The sequence below is a fragment of the Columba livia genome, chromosome 3, assembly GCF_036013475.1.
Source record: "Columba livia isolate bColLiv1 breed racing homer chromosome 3, bColLiv1.pat.W.v2, whole genome shotgun sequence".
NCBI classification, from domain to species: domain Eukaryota; kingdom Metazoa; phylum Chordata; class Aves; order Columbiformes; family Columbidae; genus Columba; species Columba livia.
The window spans coordinates 102,196,040-102,215,725 of NC_088604.1; the positions used below are offsets into that span (position 1 = coordinate 102,196,040).

At 35.7% G+C, this 19,686-nt stretch overlaps 1 protein-coding gene across 15 annotated transcripts in view; it reads left to right on the top strand.

The window, feature by feature from the left end:
* The window catches only part of DNAH14 (dynein axonemal heavy chain 14), a 74,066-nt gene that overhangs the window by 36,518 nt on the left and 17,862 nt on the right, over positions 1 to 19,686 (top strand). For 2 of the 15 annotated variants that reach the window (XR_010471631.1, XR_010471632.1), the window contains exons 7-12: positions 188 to 318; positions 1,534 to 1,698; positions 3,752 to 3,864; positions 5,805 to 5,916; positions 6,606 to 6,680; positions 10,226 to 10,283. Coding sequence is in view for 8 of the 15 variants with exons in the window: in XM_065058583.1 (XP_064914655.1) it covers positions 188 to 318; positions 1,534 to 1,698; positions 3,752 to 3,864; positions 5,805 to 5,916; positions 6,606 to 6,638 (554 nt within the window). In the remaining 7 variants the exon portion in view is untranslated. Of the gene's footprint in view, positions 1 to 187; positions 319 to 1,533; positions 1,699 to 3,751; positions 3,865 to 4,118; positions 4,171 to 5,804; positions 5,917 to 6,605; positions 7,932 to 10,225; positions 14,728 to 19,686 lie in introns of those variants that run through there. The other 13 variants (XM_065058588.1, XM_021299568.2, XM_065058585.1 and 10 more) reach the window with 11 other exon arrangements.

The following is a 19,686-nucleotide window of genomic DNA, read 5'->3' on the forward strand; positions in this document are numbered from 1 at the left end:
TGAGAAAGACTTTCTAAGCCATGTTTTCACTGCCTTCCAACTCAGTCTTAATAACATTAGACCAATCCTCCGCGTTTGCTAAAGCTTATGAACATCTGGCTGGCCTGTGCATTGAATCTAAAGATTTTATGTTTCAGGGGGAAAAAAAATAACTTTTTTTTTTTTTTTTTAACTTTTCTTGGAAAAGCAATTGATGATGATGTTATAACACATATCTTGAGGCTTCGAGGCAAACTTGGCTGGGAAACAAAGCTAACATCACGTGAATGGTTAGCTAGAAAGGATGACATGGCCAAACTTCAGGACTTCAAACTTACGGTGATTCTCACTTTCCATTCTCCACATCTCATGCAATTACACATTCTAGAAATTATGTTGGTTATAAATGTAAAATATTTATTTCCTGAAAGACTTTACCTCTGACAAAGGACAGATCTGTTCTTAGAATCAACAAAATGTTTAAAGATAATATACTATTAGAATTCTTATTAGCAGGACTGAATTCTAATTCTTGAAAATAGGAAGTGGAGGGCAAATCATACTTTGCAATAGTCAGAGCCATAGTGGAATTCTGGGAGGAGACGGTACGTAGAATTATTCTGTGAGGAGGATAATGGCACCTAGAATTACTTATTCCATCTCTGGGTACATAGCAATCACTTAAACTCAGCACTCAGCCAGTGCTCTCCACAGCTGAGCTTTTCAGCAGTGTTGTGGTCATGTCTGTCCTGATCAGACATGCAAAGTATGAGGCCAGTATTTGTTGTGAGTGGTACTGGCCAGTCTGCTCTTGATGTAGCCAAGTGGTTTTTTACTAGTTTGGTGCATTCCATCACAGACAGAAACATATCTGGTTTAGTTATAATTTTGCATACACAATTTTTGTGAATTAAAAAAAAATAGACAATATAGGAAAAAAAAGTGTTTATTTCAATGTGCACAATGTTGTGAAACATTTTTGACACAAAATAAAAATAAAATACATATTTTATCCCTTGGGACTTTTGATTTCAGCTATGGCTGCAAAATGTTGAAGCATTACAGTTGTCCACAAAACTGAAGTTTCTTCCAGCTATAATCATGTGTTTTAAAAACAACTAGATACCACCGATATCTACAGTCTTTAACTGTTAAGTGTTTGCTACTTAAGAACTCTATGATGTTTTTTGGGCTTTACAATGTATACCACTTTTTATAGGTGGAGAAAGTTAATTACTGAAAACTCTCTTCAAGTTTGGATAAAAAGTTTGGAACACTAACAGGATTATATGAGACTTTTCTCAACAATAAATAGTAATATTGAAGTAGTTGTTGGTGGTACTGCAAAATGATTATTTAGAGTGGAAATAATGGAGCAGGAAAAAATGTGATGATGATAATAGAATATCTTTCTAGTTAATTCACTGGTATTACTGAGTTTGTATAACAATGTTTGGATATTTCATATTCTCATAGTAAAATATATAGGTATATAACTTGTAATAATGAAAAATAGCTATATATCTACTTATAAATAATTTCTTCTTTTGGCAGGAACCTTTACAGCTAAAAGATAGTGGGGAATATATATATTGTCTTCAACGAAACAGGAACAACTTTAAAGCTCCGTACAACCCGTATGATTTACAGCCTGTATCTACAAATACAGCTATGCAAAAAGAAGAATATTGGACTGTTTCAGCTTCATTTGTGGCTAAGGTAACACATTGTGCAGCACACAGAACAACATGAACCCAGAGATTTCCACAGGAAGAACATTTTGCTTTTCGTTATTATAATGTCACATTTTCGTTGCAAATTTGTTACCTTCTTTGTTTAAGAGCTTATTGGTCTCTCCTAAAGACAAGTCCTCTGCTGGTCTGAGCTAAGCATAGCTCATCCTTTTGCTCCAGCATGTGTTTAGATCTTGAACTTAGATGGGTAACTTAGAACTTAGCACTCAGTAATCCATTAAATATCTGCATTTCTGGGCATAGTAATGCACGACAGGGAATACACTCACATCTCATGTCTTCTGATCTCAGACAAGGGCAAACCCTCTCCTGATAGTTGTGCATCGAAATTGGTAATGTTCATGACTTATCTTCACTTTTTCCGTTCTTCTACTCTTTGCATTGCAAATAGGTATGCCCTTCCTTAGTGACTTATTGATTAGTCTTTGTTTAATCTTGACAGCATTTTCTTCTTAAAAAAATAAAAGACAAAAGTTTATTCTCTGCCTTGGAATGAGACCTCATGACTTACGTAGGTTTAAGCCTACGTAAGGACGCTGAGAGACTGGCTCTAAGCCATCCTCTCCACACGTCAGCACTGATGATTTCATGGCCAGTATATTGGATAGTCTCGCTAATTTAGCTGAAAATGAATGAAAATACTTTAGATGTGTATTTATCTGCTTGCCAGGTTAATTTACAGTCAGATTAGAGAAATAATCCATCTCACCAGGAGCACAGAACACTGATATTCCTAAAAGAAGCACTAAAAATAACACCTTTCAAGAATATGCAGACAACATTCCATGATGTTTCATCAGTTCTTAAATGTCTTTGAAGACAACTCAACTTTGAAGCCCTTTTTCCCTTTAGCATCAGTACATTTTAGAACTAGTATGACGCTAAGCCTGCATGGAAGAAGTGATAATTGCATAATTTACATAATTGGATTGTTGCTGGATGCTAAAGTTAAACTTTTTTTTTGTATGTATGAGAATACTGATTTGAATGTCAGAAAATTACAGACATAACTTAGAAACAGATGCAATTACTGTTGTTAAAGTGGGGAAAAATGTTTTTTCTACCAGTGGAGGCACTAAGCTTTTATAAAAGCAGATTGGAAGAAAATTATAAATCTTGGGAACCTGACTGGGAAAAAAAGGCTGTGACATTGTTCCTTTGCCTTCAGAAAGCTTGCTGTAGTACAGAAATTTGAAGTACAGCTTTTATTTAAATACAGAGTGATTTGTTCCAAAACATGTGTAATAAAAGATCTACTACTTGCTTTGGCTAAACCACAGAACAATTAATTCAAAACAATTAATTAGTGTGTAGTAGCCAGTGTTCCCTCTCTTATACTCCTATGAAAGATAATGAAGATTTTTACAAAAGTACATCTGCCTGTTGCCACTTTACTGTGTTCCTGACAGTCACACTCCAGTCCATAATTTGTAAAGGAACGATGCTAACTTACATACTCTCTAGAGAATGAAAATCTGTTTGCTTACCCTGTTGCTGATTTGTTTGCCTACCTGAAAGATAAGGCAGAGATTCAAGTAAAGGTGTTTTTTTGGGTTTGGTGCCAGAAGGTGTTGTGAGCTGGTACTTTCTAACAATAAATAAATACATTCAGTTTTATCCTCCCATACTTTCTGTAAGACAGCATTTTTATACAAAAAAGAGGTATTCGGTAAACCTAAATAAATGGTTTTTTAAATGTACTAAAGGACTTTCCTAACTAGGGACAAACTCGGACATATGCCTGAATACTTTCCAGAATAGTGTGTATGTGCCATAATGACATCTTTTGAATGATAGAAATATCTTAATATTTAAAATGACAAAAAATGTGTAGTAACTATAAGCTTGTTCAAAGTTAAACAAAAACTACATTGGTTGACAAAATAAAATGTGGTAAACTTTGCCCCCACTGAGGTCATCAGTATTCCTGCTGTTAGTCTTTGATAATGAAGATTCAGTAACACTTGTCAAATTATTTTTGTAAAGGAGATGTGTGTTTTTCTTATTTTTTCCCCTAGTTTTCTTCATGCCATAAAATAGGAGAAACGGAAATAAAACCAGTGCTACAATGGCTGCAGGAAAGACAACTGTATTATAGGTTAATCGATTTGAATTTCTTTTCCAATTTCAGGTAAGGTAACGAAAAAAACAAACAAACAAACAACTGATTTAAGTTAATCAATTACAGTAATAATTTTCAATATATTTGTATGATAAAATGCCAACTTCACACTGTAATAATTCCTGCATAGGCGTTTTCAAGAATTACAATATCTAAAGGCTACTCAAAATATTTTTGGTTCTTATGTCTAAATCATTAACAAAACCAAACATCCTCTTTTCTCTTTTGTTATTTTTTCTTCTTGTTTACTTATTGAACCTTAGAAAAAGTAAGACTGTCTCTGGTAATATCTTCCTATGCACTAAGTTTTAGGAGGTAAGTTAATTCTTTGATTTGTTCTCTTGCAAATTATATAGAATGTACAAAGTGGGCAATACAATTCACCTTCTGTAGAATGCAGTCAAGCAAATTCTGTAGTGTAAAATAGAAGAAAATATTTAGTGGCTGGCTGTTTTGGAAACATCAGTAAAAACATGATAGCTGAATTTTAACCTCTTGCTTAGATTAATATTATACATCCACCTCCTAAATATTTGTCTCGATATTTTACTTTTATTACTTTTTAGTGGAATATACTTGTTTCTGGTTTATTTGTTACTTTCATCTTGATAATATTGATGGAAGTGATTCAGTTTCGGTACTTGATCCTGTGTCTCATGTTGGATTTGTGCATAGAACTTTTTTTGTGTGTTCATCAGTCGTCACATGATGGCATCACAAATTTCACACATTTTTGAAATTGTATTTTATGTTTGCCAGTGCCACACTCCCCATATAGACATTAACCAAAGTAATCATGATTTTATTTCATTACATCGCTCCACAAAACTCTGATAACTTTTGTTGTTACTGAATAGGTGTAGATGTATCAATTAGAGAATTAAAGATTGCTGTGATGCAAATATTTAGAAGACACATAAGCCAGTTTTAAACTTTTAAACAAAATTTTACTCGATTGACATTCTTTAACTACACACTTTATGCTAGTGCTTACTTCATATCCATTGTCTGTCGTTATCACTCCGTAGACAGTTAATCCTTCACAATCTCTACCCGTGAGTGTGCAGCACTGCAGAGCTGCTGTGGTGTTCTGGATTGCCTTAGTCACTGAGGCTGAGGTGGTCAGACTCAAAATCTGCCTGCCAGGGTGTCCTGGTTCAACCCAAGCTGGCAATATAACTATGATAGTTGCTCGCTCACTCTCCTGCTTCTCACCCCTGAATAGGGGAAAGAATTGAAAGTGAAGGAATTGAAATTGAAATTCATGTGTTGAGATAAACACAGTTTAATAAAATAACAAAATAACACTGATATACTGCTACTACTAATAATATATGTAAAATGGAACTAGAATATAAAATGAAAGATGCTCAATGCAATTTCTCATTAACTCCATCCACACTGAGCAGCCAGTGGCAGGCAGCAGCACCTGGTCCCAAACAGCCGATCCCGGAGACAGAACAGAGAAAAAGGCAGGAAGGCCCAGAGGCCTCTGCAAAACAGCACAATGGAAAAAGGCCAAAATAAAGAAAGTCCCAAACAGATCCTGACTCTCCTTAAATATGAAGTGCAACACTAATGGCACAGTATATTCTTATTGATCAGTGTGGATGTCAGTCAAGCTCTGCCCCATCTCTGCCCCCTTCCTCGATGTCTCACACCTGTGGGCAGAGCTCAGAGGCCTCGGTTCCCAGACCAGAGCAATTACAAACATTAACTCTGTCCCAGAGCCCTATCTTCTTGTTCTCAAACTAAATCTAAACAATGACCATGCTAGCTATGAAAAAGCAAGGTTTCTAACTGCATGAAGGAAAATGAACTCGTTTTCAATCCAACTAGTGCACAAGGGAGGCTGAAAAAATAGGGAACTTGTTGCATCACTTCTCCCCACCCAACCACCCTGGGAGTCCTACCTCTTTATAGCTGAGTTGTGTTTATATTGTTTCTAGACTATCGGGTTCTGCCTCTGGGCTGGCATTGCAAAAGCTTGATGTGTACTTTCCCAGGCTTCAGCAGGTGCCTTATCCTGTAGCTTGGCTGTTGTTTTTTGTGTGTGTGTATGTGAGTATTTAAGGTTTGTTTTTGGCTTTTCCTGTTTCTTTGTTGTTTCTTTTATTATAGCAGATGTAATGCTTGCCCAGCTTTGGGGGTTGTGTTTGATCACTGCCCAGTAACTGACCAACAGTGAGTCATGTGTTCTGGATCCTTTGCTTTCAACCTGTGGCCATATTTTCAAGGCCTTTGCTGTTACCCCTTGCTTAACAAGGAAATGTCTGGTATCGAGGCCTGGTTTACATGGGAAGTTCTCAGAACAAGTTGGTACCAAGCCTAACCAGCCAGGACTGGGGCTTGGTGCTGTTAACATAAGGCACATTTAGCTTAAAGCTTCTGGTTTATTACTGGCAGTGGCAATTCTATTTTTACTGGGCACAAAAATGTTTATGCAGTTATGGAACGTTAAGAACGCTTATGTTTGGGTTTAAAACAAGCTAATATTAACGCTTGCTTAGTGTACATTTCTTTTGTGGGTACAACAGGCCTCTGTTTTAGCTATACTTTTCCTACATCTGTCAAGATAGATGAAGAGGTTTGGAGGGAATGTTTGGGAGCAGATTTAGAAAGCAGAAATTGGCTAAATAGATCTGCATCTGTGTCCCAACAGTGTAAATGCTGTTAATGAGCTGTTGCGACAGCAGATGTGACAGTCTGTAAAATTCACATACATAAATAATTATTTCTATTGCTTCTAGAATGAAGAAATACTTTCTAGTCTGGAAAACTAATGTTAGAAGAAGCAAGATGAACAAGACCAAGTGAATTTGAATGTAGGTTTTTCCTGGGAAAAGAATTAAAGAATACTTCATCTCCTGCTGTACACTTTACCAATTTGTGTCTTATTTTCCTTAAATATTTTATAAATCAACAAAGACCGTTATACAAATGTCAGATTACCTGTTGATAGCAGCATGGAAGACTTACTGTAATAAAATTTTTGTGTTAATTTTATCTTACTGTGAATGAGCCTGGAATTTTAATTGTAGAAATCCAAGCTTTAATTTGTTGTTTGTCTAGTGCTAAGCACAGTAGGACTCTGCTTTATGACTTGGGATTTTTGCTATAAGTGGGATGAAAACAATAATTAATACAGTGCTATATTGTAAAATGAGAGTGGTTGCACCCAATCCAGGCTGAATATGTGCCAAATGAGAAGGTGGAATTCAGTCTGTATGTCAATGTGAGTAAACAGAGTACCATCACACTTCACCTATTCTCCTTAAGGCCATCCTTGATTAGCATGTAAATAATATTTGTATTGTGCAGGCTTGATGATAAAAAAGACACTGTTAATTCTTCACAAGAGATTTTTTTTCCCCCTTTTATGAGAAGGTATCCTATAGTTAAATTAGTCTTACAGGTTTTTAATTATCCATTGTGTTAGAAAGAAACTACTTTCTGAGGCTTAAATCAAAATTATTAGCTTTGTGCTGAGAACCATATGGATTAGATCTTTCACTTGTACCTAGGGGTGAGGAACTGGAAAAGGTTGATGGCCCTTTTCTTCCATTTGAACAGTCAAGTGGAAAAGGCATGAACTGTCAAGTAGACATTTGTCTAATTTTAAAGTTACTGAAATAGGAAAGGTACTCAAGTAAACAGGGTTTTTAACTGTGTAACATCTGAAAACTGTCATTAGTGGAATGTACCATTAAAAATAATATGAGTCAGCTTCTGAAAAAAATCATGGCTTTGCTTGGCGTTAGTCAGACACATTCATTAATTCATACATTAATGCTTAACAGATACATAGTGCTTTCTCTAAAAGCAGGTTTTTTGTAGGTGGTAAGTTCATAGAAATTCTGTTGGGGCACTTTAAATGACCTGAATACAGAGTATTTTTAGTATGTTATGTCAAAATCAGATTTGTCTTTTGAAATGTTTTTATATTCTGAAATCATATGGTCTTAACTGTAACCTTTTTATAAACTACAAATTAGTTCTGATGTTCTTCATACTTCAGCATTTGAATAAATTTGTGGGTGAGCTGTTCCTGTAAATAAAGATGGTAAAATAATGTAGTCCCTATAGAATCTAGACATTTGTTTTGTTGAGTTTTGGGGTTTGGTTTTATTCCTCAATATGTTGCTACTCACATAAGGTTATTTGGTCTTGGTTATTCTAAATTTTGAAATTGCAGTTTGTTTATTTTGGGGTGGGGTTTTTTTTAGGTGTGTGAATTACATATTGGAATCCTTTATGTAAATACACTGGTCATATGATACAGCTTCAGCAAGGGACATGTGTGCAAGCCATGTCATCCACCCTTGTTTTATGGTGAGGGAACTGATGAGTGAAAGAAGACATTCACAGTACAACCGCTGTCCTGAAGGTTGCTCGAGACCGAAATGTTAATTTTACATTCAGAAGATGCACAAAAATAGAGTAGGAGAGTATGTAACAGAAAAGATACTTGCTGTACAGTAACTGTAATTCCTTGAGAAAACTCTCCAAGGGGCGAGACTGAAGTTTTTGCTGTGTGAACCTTCCCCATCTGGTTTGAGTAACTCTACAGGAACGTGTCTCGCAGTTCTTTACTATGAAGTCTTCAGTGAAGAAAGGTGAAAACAGCATCTAAAACCATGACCAGACTGGGAACTACTGCTAGGAATAGACCTGTGCTTCCAAAACAACATATGTGGCACAACATTAAGAAATGCAGCTTAAGTGGCAATGCTACTTTAACTATAGAATAATATTTAATAATATTTAATAATATTTAAGCCCCAGAAGTGTGTGCACTGCTATATAAAATGAAGCAATATCTGTCCTGTAAAGTTAACACTATAATAACAAAACATCAGGTGAGAACCTGAGAGGGGAGTAATACTGAAATGCTGATATCAGAAACCAAGAATTTTTAGACAGGCTTTGAAATATTTTAAAATGATTGCACAGAGTAACAAGTTGAACAAATGTAAGAAAATACAATTTTGTGCTCTTCACAGCTGTTTGCCTTTTCAATAACACTGTTTCTTGGAGCTGTGTTTGAATAATTCTTGATACTGAGTTGCTTATTCTAGCTCATCTTGCATATGAGTGTGCACACTTCAAGAATGTTGCAATTGCAAGTAGAATGTGTTAAAATAGTGCTTATCCTAACAAAATCCAAACAATTCTTAACAGACAATTGGTTGCAGTTAAGAGTTAGACATCTTTAATGTACAGAATAAAACTTAGAGTTCTTTCTCTTGCAGTGTTAAATCCACAGATGGCAAGTCTTCTCTGTCTCTCAGTAGTTCAATGGCACAAGTAGAATCCTACAGCAGACAGTTTATATTATTATCTTAGTATGGCGAATAATGCTAACATTGCAAACATCAAAATCAATACTAGAAAAGGGAATATCTTCAGAAGATTTCAATAACATTCTAATTAAGCATACAAGCACTATGAAATACGTTGTAGGAATGACTACTGAAAAGCAGATCCGAATGATCGAAGTCAAAAGCTTTTACTATCAGAAAGACTATCTTATTTTGACAGCCTTCCATTTGGCTAATGTAACACATTTGTCTATGAATAATAAAATTGAAGAAATTAATTCACATATCTTTCAATTAAGTGGATTTATAGCTGGTGAGACATAAACACTGGTGGAGACAAATGAGAATATGTTACGTGATTGTATTCCGTATTTAAAATTCAGTGATATTTTGAAATCAAATGCTTCTTCTCAACAGCAATGTCATTAGATATTTATAATGTCTGCTTGGCACTCTGAACTGCATGCTGTGTAAGTCATGGGTCTGTCTTGAAGAGATACGTACCATGGCCTGTATGCATATTCATAAAGTGCATATGCATGTGTCTGCCTGCCAGGACTTTTTATTAGGATGGCCTGTGGTGGGCATGCTGATGCTTCACTTCCCATTCTCCTGACTAGATGAGAAATAAGATAGAGTCGTTCTAGTTCCTTTCAGTCACCGAGCAGTGACACACCAGTTCATGGCTATGTTTTTCAGATGATTTAGTCGCCTGAGACTAAGTGCTTTATTTAAATATTAGACCATTTTCAAACCATCCAACACAGATGCAATACTCAACACAATTATTTCTGTGAAGGATTCCAGAACCAGCTGCCTAACACAGTTGTCTAGAGGCTTATTTTTGGAATCATCCATCATGCAAATGCACATTGGTCATGAAAATTATGCCCAGTAACTTAATTTTTTTCAAGTCTGTAGTCTACATTTCCTGCTCTTCTCTTCCTCTTGTGTAGTCAGGATAACTCTGATATATTTGCAGTTCTTTGTGTGCTGAGACTGAAATGACATTTTATGTGCTCTGACTTGTATCCCTGTGCATTCTGCAGGAGAGGACAGTGTATGGATACCTGTTCTATGACACTTCAAGGAGGAATCTCAGGAAAAGTCAGTAACCGCAAGTGATAAAAACACTGCATTCCATCTCTCCCCTTCTTTATCATGACAAATTCCCACAGTGTTCCATAAATCTGTCTTTCAGAATGCCTTATATTGCCTGTCTTTGCCTGGGATTTCTGTTTGCTTGCTTTTTTTCAGCAGTCCCTCCATGTAATCTTACCTTTATGCTGACATGTGTTCTTAGCAATGTTTGCGCAATATTTATTGAACATAAGACTTATTTTATTTTGATATCTCATACCTCTCTCACTCTTTAGACACAAAATAGCAAAAGCTGTCTGGTAACTGAAATTTCCAGCTTGTTCTCATTACGTTGTTCCTCTTGGGTTTTATGTTGCATTCTTTTGCTAATTTCATAGCAAATATACAAAAAGATTTAAACACCGTAGAATATTTTTTTCTGCCCTGGGCAATATTCTGAGGGATGAGCACTGTGTGTATAGACAGAAACATTTGCCCAGCCCTTTGAAATTAAGATTAGGTGATCTTACTGAGAGCTCTTGTGAAAGTATTTTTCTGCACTCAGGACTTACACCAGTACAGGCTTGAAGTATGTGTGGTACCCCGTGGACCTCAGTTACACTGAAATACCCATCTCTGTAAGCTCAAAATCTTGCACAACATAAATAAAGAGTTCAATTTGATCCAAGAAATTAACTTGTATATAAAAGTAGAGGGGAAATCATATGCTTGGAAACGGAAGATATTATTTCCTCTATTGCACATAATCAATTTTTGGATCTTCTTTTCATACAGTAAATTAAGGAATGTTTCTGCAATAACTTTCAGTATTGATAGTTAAATGAAAACTTATGTACATATAGATAATATAAATTTCTGATTCTATATACATTAAAACTTACAAAGTGTTTAGTGACAAACTATCAGAGAACTGAATAGTAAATTACCTGCTACTCTCCTCATTGCAAACTTCACATTTACAAAAAAAATTATTCAAGAGGATAATATAACAGCTTGATGAATTGTAGGAACAATGAGTTCTTCAAGAATGCTAGTACTCCTTTTCGAATATAATCTACTGTTTGAAGTTGCTGCCCCTTTATGAAGGCTTTTTAATGAAATGCGAGTAAAACACAATGTGTTGCTTTGCAGTTTTAGGTGGTTTTGAAATATTAGTGTGGTATTAATTACATACTTTTCCTTTAATTTCATAAATCAGAACATGCAGGACAGTAAGGACAGCAATTATTGTTACCAGTAATTGGCCAACTCAGGTTTATATAGTTTTGCAATCAAATTTTGGTAACTTTGTCTATATGAAATCAATAACTCATTATATTATTAACTGTGTTTCCTTGAAAACACATACTGGGATTCATGAACAACTAGTAACAATTTCAGATTTTAGTATCTTTTCGGTAGAATCCAAGGTACCTTACCAACAAAACTGGGTTTAACTTTGCTTTATTAATTTACATAAACACAGCTTACTGCCAGCATCAATATTTTATACTTAAATCTCTGCCAATAATTTAAGGTATATTAACATATAACATGCCATGCACCAGAGGCATGAAATTAGAAAAGATATAGCTTATAGCTGAAAACTGCATTTTTTTTCTCTGATGCTTTTTATTTCAACCTTTTTTGGTTAAAAGAGGAGGAAAGTTTGGGTCTTGGGCTTTGTTTGTTTGTTTGTTTGTTTGAGGTGGTGTGTGTTTGTTTGGGGTTTTTGTGTGTATTTCATTTTGTTTTTCCCCAGAAAAAAAAGGTATCAGGATTTTTTTCCTAACAAAATTGATATAGAGAACACCCCAGACCAGTTAGTAGGTCTGATAGCTTAGGGCATTTATCTGTTGAGACGTGTGTTGAAATAATTGTTTAGCCTGAACTGTTAGATTTTAAAATTAAGCAATTTCTGTTTATAATTAGCAATATTTCTTGGCTATGTCTATGTAGTGTTTTGAAAGCAGATATGAGCTTGTCATATTCATTATTAAAATCAGTAAGATTCAAAGCACCAGAAATTTTTTTGAATTTTTTTCTGTTGGATACCTGTTTGAGATTTTTTGGTTGGTTTTGGTTTGTTGTTGTTTTTTTGGTGGGGTTTTTTTTCTTTTCCCAAAACAGGATTGAAAGGAAGTTCTAGATGATCTTACCTGATTCATTTCAGAATTGTTTCATGAAAATGACTTCAATAAAAAAGGGCAAAACCTCATTATGGTTGTTCTTTCAGTGCCACCTTTATTAATACTGGCGATCTCTTTGCAGCATTGTGTTGGTTTAATATTACTTTGGCCCTACAGGAAGACTACAAATTTCCCGTGCTTTCCCCTCAGCTTGGTTAGTAATTGGAGCAAAAGTCAAAGTCACCTGAGAACAACTCAGGCAACCAAATATATCAGATTTGTTCTTTTGATTTCTTAAGTTCAGACTCCCAAGTTATCAAAAGCTTATTGTCAGATCTGATGTCCAGGGAAGTGGTGGAGTCACCATTCCTGGAGGTGTTTAAAAGACGCCTGGATGAGGCTCTTAAGGACATGGTTTAGTGCCAGAGTTAGGCTATGGTTGGACTTGAGGATCTCTTCCAACCAAAATGATTCTATGATTTCATTAATTTAGTGTCATCACGTTCAAGGTTGTATCCTTGAGCTCCAGGGACAGGTCTCCTAAGCTTTATCTTCAGCTCCCGTTGCAGACTGTGATAAATGGTATTACAGTCTCTTGTGTGTTGGAGGCAGCAGCCGCATACCTGGCAAGTCCATCTCTCTCTCACAGGATTCTTGTAAAACTGCAGATGGTTGTTGTCCCTTCAGAGGGACTGAGTTTTTTCAGTGACAAATCAAATGGTCCTGTTTATTTAAGTAACTGCAGGCAGCTTACCCTGAACTATTTCCTGCTATTCAAGTCCTTACTTTCAAATGTCTGCAATACCTTTGATTTCTGTTGTCTCTGCTGTCACAGTCCTCTTACTATCAGAAACTTCAAAGAGAACGCAAAATCAAAGCCACTGCCAGACTGTTCTAGCTTTTTCTGCTTCAGTTAATCTCGTCTTGCTCTTCTCCTGCCTCAAGGTGTGACTATTGCCGTTATCTTCTGACCCTCATAAATGCAGTGGTTCCTCCAAGAGACCTTGTTGGTCTACAGTACCAGAGAGACTCTCTCAATTTATGCATTGCCTTGTCCTCCCAGCCCTCTCACCGATCCAGGTCACTGATAATTGATCCCTTGGTCTTTGAACTGTGTGCCACACTGGCAGCTTGAGAATCCAGGACACGCGGGAAATAGAGAAGCCTTAATATCCAGATATCTTTAATCTTGTTAATATCTCTTCCAGTGCTCAGAACACTGAGAAGTCAACCCATGAGTCATGACTGCTGTCATGCCATGATACCTTAGATTGAGAAGCAGGATGGGGAAAAGATGTGTTGCTTTCTGCTGAAAAGCTGTTGGTTTGTTGGGTGATGTTTCAGTTTTAGTCTCAATAATCTGTTTCACCAGCAGCATGGAGCTGGTGATGCTGACAAATAGTCTGAGTTCATTTCAGACCATTAAAAGAAAATAGGCCAGAATGTTTTTTACAACATTTTTTAAAAACAAATGTGTATTTAGGGACTGCTCCTTCCATGAGATATGGTAACACAGAGAGGAAGACTCGACATTATAACTTACATAATTTGTGTCTATAACATTATAGTTAATAACCTTGGATCCTACAAGTCTCACACGTAAATGTAAATATTTACTGACAGTAGAAAGCAATTCACTAGCTATAATGAACTGGTTACAGTAAGAAAACGTCTTTTGACATTGTTCTACCAAATCTAAGTCCGTAATTTAGGTCTTGATTCCTTTCATATTTGACGCCCTTCTTGGAGTGGAAGAATTTAGATTATCCATGAGCTTGGACTGTGTTCAGTTAGCAGAAACCTCTGCCCACTTGACCCCAAAAAATTAAAAAAAAAAGAAACAAATAAAGAAGATGGTGAAGATGGTAGGTGTGATCCTTTATGATCTTAGTAAAACGTGGAAAACTGGAGTGTATATGCACAATGTGGACACTGGAGGGACCAAAACCAAAAGACAGTCAATGGAAAAAACATTAGCAGTTTAAGACCACGGGCTGCCTGTACAATGATAGTGGAGTATTAGCAGGTTATTCACATTTTTTCCCCATCTGAAACGTGGAATAGTTCTTCAGAAATCAGTATAAATTGAGAATTATATTCTACATGTTTCGTGCACTTCGAATTTTAGTAGCAGTACTGCAAAATTATCTACCCTCTTACTCTTAACAGTGATTTAATGTTTCACACTCCATTTGGCTTCTAGCAAGCAAACAGTAACCAAAAAGCCAGCCAATTAGTGTACACATTTATAAAGTGATGTGTATGTGTTCAAAAGTTGTAATGTATGTTATTTATGGCAGTGAAATATTTGAAGATTATAATAATATGTGTTAATTATTGAAGTTGTTGTTGTTTTATTCATTTTTTGTGGGGGGGAGAAACGTAATTTCTGAAAAAGCGTCCTGACAAGTTGCAGTCATTATTAGAGAAACTTCATATATTTGCATTTACTTGGGCTACTGGAAGTGTTTGGGATGAAAGGATGATTATGAAGATGATTCTCTTCTCAGCATAAAAACCCTCTATGAAACTCTAGTAGAAAACAACAGGAATAAAACTTACGTTAAATAATCTTGTGCATGACATATTTGAAGGAGACCCACCCCTTCATATTTTTATGTGTGAAACATATTACACGTCATTCATTAATATTATTGTGTTTCCGTTATGCTATTCAATTTCTTCAAGACCAAAACCTTCAATTAATATGCATGATAAGTTTTAAAAGCCTTCTATTTAAATATGATTTTATACATTAAAGAAGAAAATCCAATGAGTAATTATCTCTTTTTTTTCTCTATTTTTGAATTCAGTCTTCCCCAAACTCTGTCTGTCGTTATAAGGATTAGATATAATAATATTCAAATTAATAACATGGTTGAGAAATGCTAGAATGTTAGGTTGTATCAGCCATAGTTTCTGCTCTAAATGATATTTTTTGTGACTTGATGAACATCCTTCATAAAGCAGCAGATTATTAAATTCTGATAATTTTTGTTGTAAATTGTGCTTAGCCAGTTATGCAGTTCAGTGTGTCCAGAAGAAAATACTGTCCGCAGCAGAAGTTATGAAAAACACTCATTAGATTTTCAATGAGCATTACAGCTGTTGTGTTCACACTCACATTAAAATTTGTAAGCAAAATTACAGGTTTATCAATTACTTAAATCTGAGTGTTAAGTCTAAAAACGATCATAGAAGATTATGTTACTAGATGAGACTATACCATATCTGTGTTACAAAGCAGAAATATATGTGACATTATTATCAGACCAAATAGCTTCTGTAGTAGCTTAGTATGAAGTGCTTTTGTGTCCCACAGCTAAGCACCTTGGAAATTTAATTCTACACCAGGCGTGCCCATCAAGCAGTTGCTGCAATGGCACTGTGGTCAAAGTTGCTTTGCAATATAAAGCAGAATCCATTTGTATTCTGCTTGTTCCTCATTGTAAGTGGTTTATCATATTTATTCATATGAGCACATACCTGTGGGCATTCAAGAAGAACATCCGAGGCATGGGTGTGTTAGAGAATGCCGGGGTTAACTGGGAGGTCAGCTCATGTCTCTCTCCTGATGATCTCTGAGAACTGAAAGAGAGCAAAAGCATAAAGACTATTTCTTGTACCAAGCCATATGTCAAGATAACAAAGTGTTATGACCATACATACTGAAGGCCACTGACAGACTTTACCTCATCTTCTGCTTTCGGACAGCACTAGAGGGAAAATACAAGCTGAAACATTGGCTTTTAGGTTTTTATGTGTTCTTGATCTACATATTTTTGGCACAGATTACATAAATGTGAGAAATATAGGTGACAAATTGACACGAAGCAATTCTTATCTACATACAGAAAACCACAATTGTTACAGTGCAGGCCAGGATCACTTTAATTTCTCTCTGGCAGCCAACTGCTTTTACACTATCTTTTTTATCACTGAATCAGCTGGAAATCTTGAGAAATATTGTTTTGCAGTCCTTTAAGATAAGATAATGTAGGTGATAATGCAAATGGTAGTGCAAGTAACTATTTAAAATCTGAATTTTCCTACTTAACCGTAATTTTGTTAAGGAATATACTGAAAAATTTTACTGTTGAAAGTAGTGGTAAAATATCTATCTGCTTGTTGCCTGGGAAACTGTATACAAGAATCGGAACAGAGTTAAGAAAATAAACTTTGACTACTGGTTTTTTATGCCAGTTAGGGAAATAGTGGCAGTGGAATACTAAGGATATAATAAAATAATGAACAAAGTAAGATTAATGATTTGTCAGCTCTAGTTTAACTTTTGACTTCTTGTATAGCACAGCAGTCAGCATGAAGCCGCCTTAACAGACATTTTGGCAAGTGAGTTAAATACGTAACATCATTAGTTGACTTTTTAATCTTTGCTCCTCTTGAATCCATTTTTTTAAAACTAGTGTTTAAGCAACATGTAAAGTATTTATGTTAATATTAATGTTTTCTGCATTCAGAATTAGATCAGAAGTATTTAATTGCTCCGAACAATAGTTTCAAGAGAGATGATTTAGTTATTGCTGGACAATTTTATTATGTACAAGCACCTTTCCTTCCTTTCTTCCTTTTTCCTTCTTTCTTTCCTTCTTTCTCCCATTTAATCTCAAGTTTACATATTTTTAAGCAATATTTTAAAGCTGTTGTTGTATCTTGTCTCAGAAATATAATTCTATTTATTCCAGATGAAGCAAGAATATTTAAAATCCCATATTTTTGCACATTAGTTCCCCCTCCACCTCCTTAACAGTCCTTGTAACATGTTTTTCTGGTAATATTTTTGAGGAATCAGGACATCAGATGGATATTTTAAAAACAATAATTACTCTCTAACATTTCGAGCAAAACAGGTTTTTTTCTTTTTCATATTGCTCTCTGAAGTCGTATGTACTCTTTGTACAATAAAGGGGAGGCCTTTTAGATGTTGATAAATCAACGTGGGATAATAAAATGCAGGAAGACATTCAAGTATCTCCCCAAAATAGATTTGAGATTTCTCAGTTGTGAGAAAGTTTTCGAGTACAAGACAGTGATCAAATTGCTCTTCGGCACTGAGAAAGATTTTAAAGTCTGGAAATGACTTCAATTTAAAAACCTAGAGGTTGTTTCGTTTGTCTTTGAGCAAAATTAAAAACGTATCTTCTAAAGTTTGAGGATCCATTGCTCAGAAAATGGATCAGTTTTCTTTGTCTTTCTAAATTTACAATTCTTAAAGGCAAATTTTGATAGAAAAGGTTGAAACAGCATATGCTGGGTGCTGTTTGGTTGGCGCAGCTGTGCTTGGTCCCATACATTCCACTGTGCTCCTAGTATTTCTGATAAACTGTACCCCATCTTGAGCCAAAATGCCATCAGTCACTGTGAGTTACAAAGCCAAAGGCACTACACAATTTGGACTGTCTCCTAGAAGGAATTTTGGTGGATTCATTTGTTATACTATATTGGTTTCATGCCCTGATGTTATTAAAAATCCCATTTTCACGCTTGCATAAATGTTGCAGAGCCCCACTGCAGCTTGCACCTGTTCAACACAATAGTCATTTTTTGTGCATGAGAAACTCAATGGGAAGAGCAGGGGCAGGGGTGAAAAGTGTGAAGAAATGTACTGAAATCTCAGGTGCCATTTAACTGCATTAAACTGCAGTTGCTTTATCCAAGTGTATCTTAATGACTAGCTTTCGGTTACCCAATATTCACAAATTATTAGGAAGTTAAAAGCAAAACAGACAAAAAAAACCCCAACCAACCACAATTTAATCAAATTGGTATCTCAGAAGCCAAAAATTTCTGGCCAACAATTTACCACGTCATGAATGGAAATTTGCAATGATCTTTCAACAACAATTTTGTAGGACTAAATGTCTTCCAGGGTCAAGCTTTTTTATTAAGAGGTCGATAGGAGACACACAAAACTATTTTCCAGAGTTGCTCCCTTCTCTAGATCTGTTCCTGATCCCATGTCAAGAAAGTTTATTCAAATTTTTCTGCTTGCTATGAGGGGAAAAAGCAAAGCAAACAAACTGCTGATCCTGCTGGTCACAGCCTGGCCCAGGTGGTTTTCATTCCAAGACTCATAGGTCAGTGAATTCAAGCGCCTCAGATATTCATATTCAGATCAATTTGAAAATCAGAATCTGTTTTCTCCTGCTTCTGATCTGGCTGTTGAATGTCTCCAGGGTTTACAGCAGAGCTGCTATAATCCATGCTAGTATTATTAAGAAAATGTTTTTGGTTAAGTTGGTGATGTTTTATGGTAGGGTTTAAACCAGACCACGCTCTTCTGTGTCACCATTCACATCTTTCACTCTGACCTCTCTTAGAAATGAAAATACCTCTTAGACCTGAATATATCAGGTTTCTATTATAATAAATTGCTCAGAGTTTATTTTGCAGGGATTTTTTAAGCCTTGTATCTCCAGATCTGGGAGTTGGGGTTGAGACTAGTTGATCTGTAAAGGTGCCTTCCAATCCAAACAATTCTGTGATTCTACGATTAGATTGAAGACTCTTCTGTTTTTCTCATGGTACATTTCTGAGAAGTTTGATTAGAGCTTTTTCCTGATCCAGTCCACCAATGGGACTTCGCTCTTATGGGAAATCCTGTTTACTTCTTAATAGGAAAGCCCTATATACTCCCAGCAAAATTTTCCCATTTTCATTAGTCTTTCTGATAGCAATTATATTTGCTAGAGAGGGAAAAAAATCAAATCCCTGATAGATAATTTTCTTTATACTTTTTTCTTTGAGGATGAAGTAACTCCCAGGACACTTCAAGCACCTTGTGTGTGTCTGTATTCCAAGCACATAACAAAATTAATTTGCCTGTGACTTCTTCCAAACCCATATGAATCCACTGGAGGAGCTTGCTGTCATATACTGAGCACTAGTTGTGTTTTATCTTTTTATACCAACAGGATAAAATCCTTTAAAGGCATTCCTTATCTTTTAGTGTCAGATGCTGAGAAGTCCTAAAATTTACATATTTCATTAAAGAAAATTTCTTCCTGACATAACTGACTTGTGCAAATGTGTTACAAGATCATTAAAAGTGAATCCCCTGCACCGGTTAGAACTCAATCAGTTAGAGCTCAGGCAAAAATGGGATATTTTTTCTTCTTTTCATGGAGTATGCCTGCAGACAGAAACCGCAAAGCAGCCATTTGAACCTCCACTTAATTCTTAATTTGCAATATGCTGCCACTGAGCTTTAACAAGCCAAACCTGAACTCACAGAAGTCGGGACTACAGTTTTACCCATTGCTTTGGTGTCTGTCTGGATGTTG